The sequence below is a fragment of the Schistocerca nitens genome, unplaced genomic scaffold, assembly GCF_023898315.1.
Source record: "Schistocerca nitens isolate TAMUIC-IGC-003100 unplaced genomic scaffold, iqSchNite1.1 HiC_scaffold_478, whole genome shotgun sequence".
In the NCBI taxonomy this organism is placed as follows: domain Eukaryota; kingdom Metazoa; phylum Arthropoda; class Insecta; order Orthoptera; family Acrididae; genus Schistocerca; species Schistocerca nitens.
In genome coordinates, this window is record NW_026046011.1 from 27,797 (window position 1) to 41,141 (window position 13,345).

At 59.5% G+C, this 13,345-nt stretch overlaps 1 protein-coding gene across 1 annotated transcript; it reads right to left on the reverse strand.

Moving 5' to 3' along the window:
* Positions 1-431: 431 nt before the first annotated feature.
* LOC126232399 (uncharacterized) lies at positions 432-1,211 on the reverse strand. Its single transcript, XM_049942664.1, has one exon. It carries the CDS (start codon positions 1,209-1,211, stop codon positions 432-434), a length of 780 nt encoding a protein of 259 aa, XP_049798621.1.
* Positions 1,212-13,345: the final 12,134 nt, after the last annotated feature.

A 13,345-nucleotide genomic window follows, 5' to 3' on the forward strand; every position in this document is an offset into this window, starting at 1 on the left:
GACGAGCCCGGTCTGCAGCAGGATGTGTGGCGCGGCGCGCCGAGTGCAGAGCAGCGCGCGCCGCCTGGGCCGGGCTGGGCCCGCCCGGCGGCGGGCCGCGCTGTTGTCGCGGACGTGAGCGCCCCCTGGCGGGTGGTCGGAGGCGGCGCGGTGGACGTGTGTCCGGTTGGCCAGTGCACATTGCGAGTGGCTGGCTGGCGGTCGGCGGCGAGACGGGAGAGGAGGTATGTGTCGCGGGCGCCTTTGCTGCGCTGCGTCGTTGCGTGCCTGGGCGTGCGCCTGTCGACTGTGTGTGACTGTGTTGGGCGTTGTGCCACGTACGTGTGTGCTCGGCCGAAGGCGTCGGAAGAAAAAGAGAGAGAGAGACGGGCGGGAAAGTGGGTCGGTGTGCGTGCGTCGCCCGTGATGCGATGATGTCGCGTCATGTCATGTCATGTCTTTGCGAAACGGCTGCCGAGAGGTGTGTGGTGGCGAGCGGGAATGTGCGTTTGGTGGTTGCCGGCCGGCCGGCAGTTGTTGGTGGTTCCTCCTGTGTGGTTGTTTGTGCTGCTTTGATGGCAACGTGGAAGGACGCCGGTTTTTCCGTGCCTTGCGTGTGGTTGTGTCGACGGTGACTGGTTGGGGGTGTGCGCCGATGCACGTGCCATGTTGTTATGTTTGGGTCGTGAGTGTGTTTTTGGCTGTGTTGTTGTGTACGGGAAGGGGGAGAGAGGAGGAGGCGGCGGCGGCGGCGGCGGCGGCGGGGGTGATAGTGCGTGCAGTAGTGCCGTTGCGACGGGCGTCGGGTGGAGCCGTGCGTAGTGGCGGAAAGGTGTAGGTTGCGGGAAGCGAGCCCGTCGCGTGTCGTCGTCGACGACGGGGTCGCGTGCGCTGTGAATCGAGAGTGGCGGGAAAGGGGCAGCGTGCCGCTGTGTCGTGGTCGTTAGCAGAGGCCTGTGTGCCTGTCCGTTTGTTTTCTGTCGGACGCTTGGTGCGAGGTGTTTGTTTTGTTTTGTTGCCGCCGCCGCGGTTGTTTTTGTTTGTCGGCTGTGCTGTGTCGGTGGGTCGGCGAGCTGTTTTGCGGTGCGTGAATGTGTTGGTGCAAAAGTGGCGGCGGCGTCATGGCTGCGACCGCGACGAGCCGCGGGCGCGCCATTGATGATGTTGAACACAGAGCGGCTGTGTGCAATGGGAGGCCTTGTGTACGGGTAGCGGTGTTGTCGTACGTGCATCCGGCCCGGTGCGGAAAGCGCCGTTGCGGTTGCGGGTTGCCTCTGGTCGCGACGTGTGGTGCTCGGCTTTGTGGGTTTTTTTGGTGCCCCTTTGGCCGGTGGGTGGTGTTTGTTGTTTTGTGTGTGTGTGTGTGTGTGTGTGTGTGGTCGGTCTCTTTGGCGCTCGGTATATATCTGCCTCCTGCTCGGTCTTGTTGTCGACGTCGTCTGTAGTTTTTTGCGGCTTGCCGACGACCGACCGACCGAACTACTACCTACCTGTGACAGCTACGTGTGGCGCCCGAAGGTGAACGTAACGTGACCTCGGCGCCCTTAGCCTAACCTAAGATGTCCGGCCGTAAGGTAGGTGCGGCCACCTGACGCCTCACGTCCGAACGCTTAACCTAACTTTGACGCCTAACCTAACTTTAACCCTTAACCTAACCCACGTCCACCTAACGTAACCTAACCTAACCCAAGCGACGCCAACCCTAACCTAAGGTGTTGTACACTGCGAATGTCGAAGGCATGTTATAGTCTTAGGTGGAGAGCACTACACGCAACAAGCGGCTACACGGGTAGCAGGGGTTGTGTGGCGTGGGCTGGGCGGTTTTGTTAGGTTAGATGGCCTTGGGCAAGTACAGAAAGGGGGCAACAGCAGCCTCAACGGGTGCGGGGACCAAGCAGCAATCGGTATCGTTTGTTAATTGTCAACTGTCGAAGCTGCGTTGGTACAGTACCGGAACCGCAAGCGCTGACAGAGAAAGCACCGAAGCTCTGCAATCGTGATAAGGTACAGAAAGCTGGCTGACGCCAGGGATAAATTCTGCCGAAATTGTCACAAAGGTACAGACGGTGTTTTAGAAAGGCTCGATTGCATGCAACCGGTGGTGGTGTGTTCGTCGCTGTTTGAGTAGTAGTTTTGATCCTGTAGTGAAGTAGAGGTGGATGGTTCCTGTGAAATATTGTGGGTGGAGGTTACACCCAACAACCGAGCTAGGTTTAATAATAATTGGCTCCTTTGACCGACCTCCCGACGCAGCAGCATTAGTGGCAGAACAACGGAGAGACGGATTTTGGAAACACATTTCACATACATTTTCCTCAGCATGTTAGGGTCTTAGGTGGAGATTTCAATTTACCCGATATAGACTGGGACACTCAGATGATGTTCAGGACGGGTGGTAGGGGGACAGAGAGCATCGAGTGACATTATACTGAGTGCACTGTCCGAAAATCACCTCGAGCAAAATGAACAGAGAACCGACTCGTGGAGATAACATCGTGGACCTACGGATGACAAACAGACCCGAACGTGTTTCGACTCTGTATGTGCAGAACAGGGACGCAGTGATCATAAGGCCGTTGCAGGGAGGACGGTGTATCTATCTGTTTTGGCTAGCAAGAGTAATAGAAGGCAGATTTGCAGACGACCCGACAGATGAAAAGGCAAATGCCTGTTCCGACACTGACAATGTTGAGTGTTCATGGAGAAAGTGCAAGGCAATGGTAAAAATGCGTTTTTAGACAGGTACGTGCCGAGTGTCGAACTGTGAGGGATGGGAAAAAAAACCCACCGTGGTATACTACAACAACAACGTTAGGAAACTGTTGCGAAAGCAAAGAGAGCTTCACCCAAAGTTTAAACGCAGCCAAAACCTCCGAGACAAACAGAAGCTAAACGATGTCCAAAGTGTGAGCGTAAGGAGGGCTATGCGTGAAGCGTTCAGTGAATTCGAAAGTAGAACAAACCCTATGTACCGACGTTGACAGAAAATGCTAGGACGTTCCGGTCTTGCGTTGAATCAGTAAGTGGCTCGAAACAGCATATCCAGACACTCCGGCATGGTGATGGCATTGAAACAGAGGATGACACGCGTAAAGCTGTGAAATACCTAAACACCTGTTTCCAAAGCTGTTTCACAGAGGACGGACCGCACTGCAGTTCCGTCTCTAAATGCTCGCACGAACGAGAAACCGGCTGACATCGAAATAAGTGTCCAAGGAGGAATGGGAAAGTCCGCCGGACCCGACGGGATTACCAATTCGCGATTCCTACACAGGGTACGCGAAACAACCTGCCCCCCTTCTAACAGCCGTGTACCGCAAGTCTCTGGAGAGGAAGGGAGGGTTCCAAATGATTGGAAAAGAGCACAGGTAGTCCCAGTCGTCGAGCAGATGCGCAAAAACCATAGACCCATATCTCTGACGTCGATGTGTTGTAGAACATGTTGTTTGCTCGAGTATCATGTCGTTTGTGGAAACTCCAGAGTCTACTATGTAGGAATCCATGTTGGATTCCGGAAACAGCGATCGTGTGTGAGACCCCCAGCTCGCTTTATTTGCGCATGAGACCCAGAAAATATGAGATACAGGCTCCCAGGTGGATGCCATTGTCGTTGACGTCCGGAAGGCGTTCGATACAGCTCCGCACCGTCGCCTGATAAACGACGTAAGAGTCTACAGAATATCAGACCAACTGTGTGGCTGGATTGACGAGATGTTAGCAGACGGAACACAGCATGTTGTTATCAATGGAGAGACAGACGTCTACAGACGTTAAAGTAACCCCTGGCGTGCCACGGGGGAGTGTTATGGGACCATTGCTTTTCACAATTCATATCATATAAATGAGCTAGTAGATAGTGCCGGACGTTCCATGCGTCGTTTCGCGGATGATGTGCTGTATGTAGTATACAGAGAGGTTGCAGGACGATCGGCAGCGGATAGGCACCCGGTGCAGGGAGTGGCAACTGTCCCCTTAACATAGACAAATGTGATGTATTGCGAATATACAGAAAGAAGGATCGTTTATTGTATGATTGATTATATGATAGCGGGACAAACACTGGTAGCTGTGACGTCTGTAAAATATGTATCTGGGAGTATGCGTGCGGAATGATTTGGAAGTGGAATGATGATCAGATAAAAGTAATTGTTGGTAAGGCGGGTACCAGGTTGAGATGCACTGGGAGAATGCTTAGCAAAAATGTAGTCCATCAACAAAGGAGGTGGCTTACAAAAACACGCGTTCGACCGACCCATACGTGAGTGTTGCCCACCAGTGTGGGATGCGTAGCAGGTCGGGTTGACGGAGGAGATAGAGAAAGGTCCAACGTTTCGTCACAGGGTTATGTGGTAACCGTGATAGTTAAGTGGCAGACTCTGCAAGGGAGGCGCTCTCTGCATCGCGGTGTAGCTTGCTCGCCAGGTTTTCGAGAGGGTGCGTTTCCGGATGAGGTATCGAATATATTGCTTCCCCGTACGTATATACCTCCCGAGGAGATCCCGAATGTAGTAAAAGTAGAGAGATTCGAGCGCGCACGGAGGCTTTCAGACAGTCGTTGTTCCCGCGAACCATACGCGACTGGAACGGCAAAGGGAGGCAATGACGACAGTGGCACGTAACGTAAAAAGTGCCCTCCGCCACACACCGTTGGGTGGCTTGCGGCGTATAAATGTAGGAGGTCGGCTGTCGTGTGTGCTTGGAGGCAGATTCGGTGTGTCTGTAGTTGCGGACGGCGGTCAGCCCCCCTCGCGTAAGCGGCGAGGGGCGGCGGCGCTCGGTTGGCCGGTGCCGATGTTGCGCAGGCGGCGCCCGTTTTGTTTGCGGCGGGCAATTTTGTGAGAAAGGGGCGCGAATGTTGGCGGGCGAGGTGGCCCGACGGCTGCGGGCCGATCGGGAAACGGTGGGAGGGCGATGGGGCGGCGGAGGTGCGTTTGCACGGCCGGCATCGCCGCACGCCTCCGCTTGTGTGGCTGTGGCGGCGGCCGCGCTGGCCGGGCTGGCGCGGCGACGGTGTGGCACTTTTGCCGAAGGTTTGGCCATTGTGGCGGGTCGTCGGCTGGGGCTGTGGGGGCGGCATGTGGGCGGGGGCGGCGATTCTCGGCGGGCCGAGCCAGGCTGTAGCGCGCGGTAGCTGCAGTTTGGCCGTGGTTTGCGGCGCTGCCGTGGCGACTGGTTGGCGACTGTGGTGTGGCCGTGTGTAGCCCCATCCTCGGTGGTTTGAACGGCGCGGGTGGTTGCGGCGCAGGTTTGGGGCTGGTCCGCACAGGCTGTCGGACGTTGGGCGGTAGCAAGCGCGGGAGGCGCGGCGCGGCGGCGCGCAGAGTGGCGGCCGCTCTCTCGGCCGTCCGCGCCCGCCCGCGACACTGGCTGGGCCTGGCGGCGCGGCGGCTATTCTCTGCCGCCGTGCTTGCCGCCTGCCGCTCTCGCTCTCGCTCTCGTGTGTGTACGCGCGTCGTCGAAATAATGGCAGATCAGGCGGCTACGAACGAGACTGCTGCGGCACCCGCCGCCACCGGCACGACGAAGAAGGCCAAGTCTGCGGCGTCTGCGAAGAAGCCGCGCGCCAAGCCTGCGCACCCGCGCACCTCTGAGATGGTGACGGCCGCCATCAAGAGTCTGAAGGAGCGCGGCGGCTCGTCGCTGCAGGCGATCAAGAAGTACATTGCCGCGCACTACAAGCTGGACGCGGAGAAGCTGGCGCCCTTTATCAAGAAGTACCTCAAGTCGGCCGTCGTGGCTGGCGAGCTGGTGCAGACGAAGGGGAAGGGCGCGTCCGGCTCTTTCAAGCTTGCCGGCGCCGGCGGCGGGGCGGCCGAGGGCGGCAAGGCCCGTGCCGGCGGTGCGAAGAAGAAGCGCGCCGCTCCGGCCAGCAAGGAGAAGAAGGGCGCCCGTGCGGCCGGCGCAAAGAAGGCTGGTGGCGTGAAGGCGGCGACCGGTCGGAAGGCGGGCGCCGCCAAGAAGGCGTCTGCGGCGTCGGCGGCTCCCGCGGGTGCGAAGAAGGCGGCTGCGGCCAAGCCGGCCAAGGCCAAGTCGCCGTCGAAGGCGAAGAAGGCCGCGAAGGTTCCGACGAAGAAGCCGAAGGCGCCGCGCCCGAAGAAGGCGACGACGCCGTCTAAGGCGAAGGCTTCGCCCAAGAAGAAGAAGTGAAGTTAAAGTAAAGAAAGGAAAGGGGAAGGAAGGGAAGGGCTGGCGCTTGACCCCGTCGTCCCCCACCCCCCTCCCCCGCGTCGTCTAGTGGCGCGCGATGGCACGGCTGCGCGCGGCCCAAAACGGCCCTTCTCAGGGCCATCAGAGGACGTCGGGAAGGCGTTGATTGTCGTGCTTGGCGCGTTGTGTTGTCTTGTTTGGGTGGCCGTGCGTGCATGCGCCGGGGTGTGTGTGTGTGTGTGTGTGTGTGGGGTTGGTTGGTGTTTGTGTGGCGTTTCTGTATGACCCTTGTGGGTACTGTGTGCGTGCCGTGGTGGTTGGATTGTGGGGCCGGTGGCGGTAGGCGGCGGCGCGCGGTAGCGGAGCGGTTGTGGCCGTTTTGTTTTGTGTTTTGTATTTTGTGCGGCGGCCGACGGTTGGTTTCTCATGTTTCTGGAGACTCTGTTTGTTTGCTTGCTTTGCGGATGGCGCGTCTTGTTTGTTATGTGTGTGTCCTCTCTGTGTGAAAGGGGGACGGGGACGTTGAGACGTGGAAGTGGCCGGCGGGAATTGGGAAGGCGCGGTGGCGCCTCGGAGACGGCGGCGGCCAGCCACCCGTGGTGACGTCGTCCGGCTGTTTGTTTGTGTGTATTTGAAGGGGTGGGGTGGGATGACGTCGATTGTGATTGTTGGCGAGAGCGGCTGTGTACGGGAGGGAGGGTGGGGAATTGTGGTGGTTGTTTTAACGGGGCTAGAGAGAGAGGCTGGGCGGCAAGACCGACAAAAGTTTTGCTCGCGACGGAGAGATGTTAGTGGCCCTGAAAAGGGCCGTTTTTTTTGTGTTGCGCGCGTGCGGTGCCGTGCCGCGGCTAAGCGGTTTAGGCGCGCTCGCCGCGGATGCGGCGCGCGAGCTGGATGTCCTTGGGCATGATGGTGACGCGCTTGGCGTGGATTGCGCACAGGTTGGTGTCTTCGAAGAGGCCGACGAGGTAGGCCTCGCTGGCCTCCTGCAGGGCCATGACTGCGGAGCTCTGGAAGCGCAGGTCGGTCTTGAAGTCCTGGGCGATCTCGCGCACTAGGCGCTGGAACGGCAGCTTGCGGATGAGCAGCTCTGTGCTCTTCTGGTAGCGCCTGATTTCTCGCAGGGCGACGGTGCCCGGCCTGTAGCGGTGGGGCTTCTTGACGCCGCCGGTGGCGGGCGCGCTCTTCCTCGCCGCCTTGGTGGCGAGCTGTTTGCGCGGCGCCTTTCCGCCGGTGGACTTGCGGGCCGTTTGCTTTGTGCGGGCCATAGCGGTTAGCGGTGCGTGCGGTAGCGAAGCGTCCGGTGCTGCCTTGACAACGGGCCCGCGCGGGCCCGTGCTGCGCTTATATGCCCTCGGTGCGCGTGGTGGGGGGAGGGCGGGCCAGAGTCTATATAGGGGGGCGGCGCGCGCTCACGGCGCACCACCAGGTAGCGCGCGCAGAGCGGCCTGAGCTGGCGAGGTGAGCGCATCGCTGGTGTTGCGCGCTTCGCTTACTCGGCCGCTGAGAGCTCGAGAAGAGGTTTTCTGTGCTGTGGGCGCTGCGGAGAGCAAATTGTCGTGCGTTGTTTTGACAACGCGTGCAAATTGTCGTGTTCCGCGCCTCGCAGCATGGGAAAGAAGCGTACGCAGAGGAAACCTGCCGCTACGATGGGTCCTTCGGTTGTGCAACTCACTGAGTCTGCCGACCGTGCAAGGAACTCCAGAGAAGACGAGTCGCGGCCTGTCCCCCCTTTGTACGTCAAGTGCAAAGGCGGGTGGACAGCGCTGTTCGACACCATGACGAGCTGCGCTCGGAACGAGGTGGTCTACGAGTCTGTCGATACAGACTCGCTGATCTGCGTTCGAGCCGCAAACGTGGCCGACCACAGGGCGATCAAGGTCGCAGTGGCCGACCACATCGTCGACGCGCCGCCGGCGCGAGAGAAGGCACCTTCCGTAGGAAGGGTGAAGACGACTAAGGCACTCCTCAGGGGGTTGCCTTGGTGCTGTGATGAGGCAGCGGTCCGGGAAGGGCTGCTGCGAGCCGGGTTTGGTAGTGCAGCCGCAAGGTTGCACAACCGAACCAACAAGAAGAGGGCGCCGCTCTATGCCGTGACCGTGCAAACGGTCGACGGCGGGAGCGACATCTTCGACTTGCGGAAGTTGCTGGGCTTCCCGGTTACGACGGAGGCTCTCCCGACCGCCATGGATCCTCAGCCCCAGTGCTTCAGGTGCCAGGGCGAGGGCCATGTAGCGAAGTATTGCCGCAACGCGGCGCGGTGCGTCAAGTGCTCAGGAGAGCACGACAGCCGCGCCTGCGACCGCGGCAGCAACGCTCTGCCGACTTGTGTCCGTTGTGGCGGCCCGCACGTCGCCAGTTGGCGCGGCTGTGCGGCTTTCTCAAGCCGCAGCCGTGCCGGGGGCGGCGAGGCGGCCGCGGCCGCACCGACGCAGCAGCAGAAGAGAAGACGACGTCGGAAACGGCGTAGGGCGCAGAACAGCCCGGTGCAGCTGAGGGAAGGCGCAGCAGCAGATCCACCTGCCAGGGGCGGGGACGGCCGCTCGGAAACGGGTAGCCAGGACGCAGCTCGCCTTCCTGCGAAGAGATGTGACCTCGAACTCGGCACCGCCGTGAAGGAGGCCACAGCAGCCCTCAAAGCCGTCATGACGGCGGAGAGGGCTGCCTTCGCAGCCGCCGTGGCTGCAGAGAAGGAAGAGGCCTTGAGGCAACTGCGTGCAGTTTTCGCCCAAGGCCTCAGTGCAGTCGTACCTGCGAACACTCCTGCGACCTCGCAGAAGGATGCTCGCGCGCCTATCCCAGCTCTTGTTCCAGCAGCAGCGCGGGTGAGAGGCGCAAAGAAGAAGAAGACAACCGCCGCCGCAGAGGAGCCGCTGGCGATGCCGACTGCTACGGGACCAGGCTCCGCAAGGGGACGAGGTGCCAATAGGCCAGTCTTCATTGCAGAAGCGTCGCCGCCCTGCCGCGCCGAATTTGTATGTTACAGGGAGTAAGCCACTGCGGCCGGCCCAGGAGACTACAAGCGAGCCCAGCCGCAGCACCGGACTGCCCCAGCTGACAACCACGCAGTACATAGGTAACGTTGCACGATACCTCACGCTAACCCCCCTCACCTTGCATGCTCTGTCGCAGCTAGCAAGCCGCTACTGCCCTTACCACCCGTCCTACTGTCGCAGAGGTTTTTTTTCCCTTGGCGCTGGCCTTGGCACTTTTTTTTCCTCTGCTCTTAAAACCGCTACCCTTCGATCGTTTTCGACCACTACTATCTCCTGATGGACCATGTTAATGAGTAGTCTTACCCAGACGCATGGATAACATCACAGGAAGCGTCCGGTGCTGCCTTGACAACGGGCCCGCGCGGGCCCGTGCTGCGCTTATATGCCCTCGGTGCGCGTGGTGGGGGGAGGGCGGGCCAGAGTCTATATAGGGGGGCGGCGCGCGCTCACGGCGCACCGTAGCCGACTCGCTAGCGCCGGGTGAGGAGCTGCCGCTTGTGCTTTTTTTGTTGCTTGAGGAGGAGGAAGAATGACAGGCCGCGGCAAGGGAGGAAAGGGGCTGGGCAAGGGTGGCGCCAAGCGGCACCGCAAGGTGTTGCGCGACAACATCCAGGGCATCACGAAGCCCGCCATCCGCCGCCTGGCTCGCAGGGGCGGCGTGAAGCGCATCTCTGGTCTGATCTACGAGGAGACCCGCGGAGTGCTGAAGGTGTTCCTGGAGAACGTGATCCGCGACGCGGTGACGTACACTGAGCACGCCAAGCGCAAGACTGTGACGGCCATGGACGTGGTGTACGCCCTGAAGAGGCAGGGGCGCACCCTGTACGGTTTCGGCGGTTAGGCAGGCAGCCGGTGTGCTGTGCTGTGGCCTTCCCGCGGCCGTGCCGTTGCCCGTGCTTGGTGGGAGAGACGAAAAACGGCCCTTTTCAGGGCCACCACACTGTTCGGAAATTGAAAAGTGCGAAAGGGTCTGTGTTGCCTGCCTGCCTCTGTGTGTGTGTGTTTGTTGTTGTTGTTGTTGTTGTTGTGCGCCTCTGTTGCTTTGCGTGCGTGCGTTCCGTTTGGAGTTTCGACGTGACGTGTGTGATGATGGATGCGGGAGGGCGCGGCTGAGTCCGGTGTGTGCGTGGTTTGTTTGTGGCGCGGGCCGGATCATCGATCGGATCAGCTGTTTGGTTTGGTTTGGTTTGTCCTGTGCCTGTGTGTTTGGAGAGCGCGCGCGGCGGCCCGCGTGTCGTCCGTCGTCGGGCCGTTACGCGCTCTTTTAATTATGAACATATTAACAATGATCACATCACATTATTGGTGTATTGATGTCGTTGTCGTTGTTTGGAACGCGACTGTGCGTGCGTGGAGGGGTGCAGAAAAAATGTGTGTGTGTTCGGCCACACGGGCTGTGGACAAGATGGCGGACGTGCGCCGGCGCTGTGGACGTTGTTGTAAAGTGCGGCGAGGACGACGGAAACTTTGCTTTGGACGTAGGTTTGTGTGGTGGCCCTGAAAAGGGCCGATTGTTGTGAGGCGAGCCGGCAAGGCAAAGGCGCGTTTGCGTTTGCGTGCAGGGAGCACGCAAGCGCAGCGCCGCGGTCCCTGTTTAGGCCTTCTTCTCGGTCTTCTTTGGCAGCAGGACGGCCTGGATGTTGGGCAGGACACCACCCTGTGCGATGGTGACGCCCGACAAGAGCTTGTTGAGCTCCTCGTCGTTGCGGATGGCGAGCTGCAGGTGGCGCGGGATGATGCGCGTCTTCTTGTTGTCGCGGGCCGCGTTTCCGGCCAGCTCGAGCACCTCAGCCGCGAGGTACTCCATGACGGCGGCGAGGTAGACGGGCGCCCCGGCGCCGACGCGCTCGGCGTAGTTTCCCTTGCGCAGGAGGCGGTGGATTCTGCCGACCGGGAACTGGAGCCCAGCCCTGCTTGAGCGGGACTTTGACTTGCCCTTGACTTTGCCTCCCTTTCCGCGTCCGGACATGGCGTTTGGCTAGTGGCGTAAGCGCTAAACACGTAACCGTAACGGTGCGAGCCGCAGCGAGTCGAGCAGCGGAGTGCGTGCGTGTGCCGGCGGCGGCGGGGTGGGGGTCCCTTTATGGGCTCGGGTGCGGCGGCCGGTTGCGCGCGCGCCCCATTGGTCGGCGGCCGCAACAGGGCGAGCTGGTAAAGGTGCGGTGTTGCGGTAGCGGCGGGTGCCACTGTGTGGGGAGACGCTGACTAGAGCGGAGCGCTTGCTGCCTGTTGTTGTACGTTCGAGATGCCGCCCAAGACTAGCGGGAAGGCCGCCAAGAAGGCCGGCAAGGCGCAGAAGAACATTTCGAAGGGCGACAAGAAGAAGAAGCGCAAGAGGAAGGAGAGCTATGCCATCTACATCTACAAGGTGCTGAAGCAGGTGCACCCCGACACGGGCATCTCGTCGAAGGCGATGAGCATCATGAACAGCTTCGTGAACGACATTTTCGAGCGCATTGCGGCCGAGGCGTCTCGCCTGGCGCACTACAACAAGCGCTCGACCATCACGTCCCGCGAGATCCAGACGGCTGTGCGGCTCTTGCTGCCTGGCGAGCTGGCCAAGCACGCCGTGAGCGAGGGCACGAAGGCGGTGACCAAGTACACGAGCTCCAAGTAAGGAGGAGGTTGTTACTTCGGCTCTTGGAAGGAAGGAAGGAAGGAAGGAAGGAAGGAAGGAAGGAAGCTCCCTCCGTTGCGAGAGCGGCAAAACGGCCCTTTTCAGGGCCACCAAATTGCCTTTGCGGGAAGAGCGGAATTGTTTGTGTGTGTGTGAGTGAGTGAGTGAGTGAGTGAGAGGGGCGGCATAGCTACCCGGTTTGGTTGGTTGCGAGGCAGCTGGTGGTGCTGCTGTGCCGTGGTGGTGTGGTCTCGAATGTGGTTGTGGTTGTGGTTACTGGGGTACGGCCGCGAGGGTTTGGTTGCCGCCGGTGTGACGTGGAATGCGTGCACGAGTCTTGGCGTGGTTGTTTGTCGACACACAGATAGATCGATAGGAGGTGTTGGTGCTGTCTGTGGCGCTGATTCATGTCTTTGTCTCCGTCTGCCCGGTTAGTCACGTGACTGCAATTGAAAGTCCTCGCGATTGATTGATTGTTGGATGTCACCGTTACGGCCGTCTGTTGTCACATCATACATGATGGCGAGGGTGAAATGTTGTGTTGCCGTCGACTATTCCCTTTGCTGTACGGCGCGTTGGTGTGTGTGTGTTGGTGACGTTTTAAATGGACGTGTCGTACTATCATCCATTACGAAGTCGCCAAGAAATGTACGGGCGGGTGGGGTAGGCGACACGCACGGTGGTGTACCTATTTGGCCCTTGATTTGATGATAGCCGTTTCTGCAGTTTGACTGATGATTGATTGGACTGTTGTGCGCACGCACGTCATTCACGGTGCACGTGTGTTCGGTTGAGTACAGTAAGCGTGAGGCTAGACGACGACGGTCGTTGTTTGTTGTTATGGGCGTACACGCGTTTCGTTGGTCTGTGTCCCCCGGTGTGAAATGGCAGGTGTGTCGGTGATGTGATCCGATCCGGCGGCTCTGAGTAACTGTCAATATCGGCGCGGTACACCGGCGTCATGGCAACGTGTCGGTGTTCACACCAGTCGCACTGTGGCACCGTCGGCGCCGCGAACGGTGACGAAAGGCTGACCTTTGATCGGTCGAGTGTCGTGTCTGGGCAGAACGTGTGGAATGAGCAAAACTGTTGGGGACGGAAACAATGGTGGAGGAGGGGAACGGAAAGTAATAAAACAAACAAAATGGAGAAGCAATCACCGGAAAACGAAGCAGGGAAAAACGGAGAGGCGCTGTCTATAGCAACGGAACGTTCCCGTGCATTGCAGCCGCACTGAAAGGCGTTTACGGCGCGGCTGCAGGTGTCGGCCGTGGTGACGGCTGAATTGCATTGCCTTCCCGGATGAAACGTTCGCCGACATGGCTCGGAGGAGGAATCTATGAGAATGCGTTGCCCTTGCCTGCCGTTTCGTGTGCCCTCCTGTTGTGTACGCTGTTGTTGTCCGGTGTAGCGAAGGGTGTGTATGTAGGGGTGTGTGTGTGTTTAGTGGGGAATTGGAAGGTCGATAGCTGCCGTCACGGTCAAGATAACGCAGTCAAAGGTGTCGCGAAAAAGTGTGTTAGCCGTGGTTGGTTGGTTCGTGTGTTTTAAAGAGAATGGACGAGAGAGAGAAAGTAGGTGGAGAGTGCGTTGCGTGTTGCCTAAC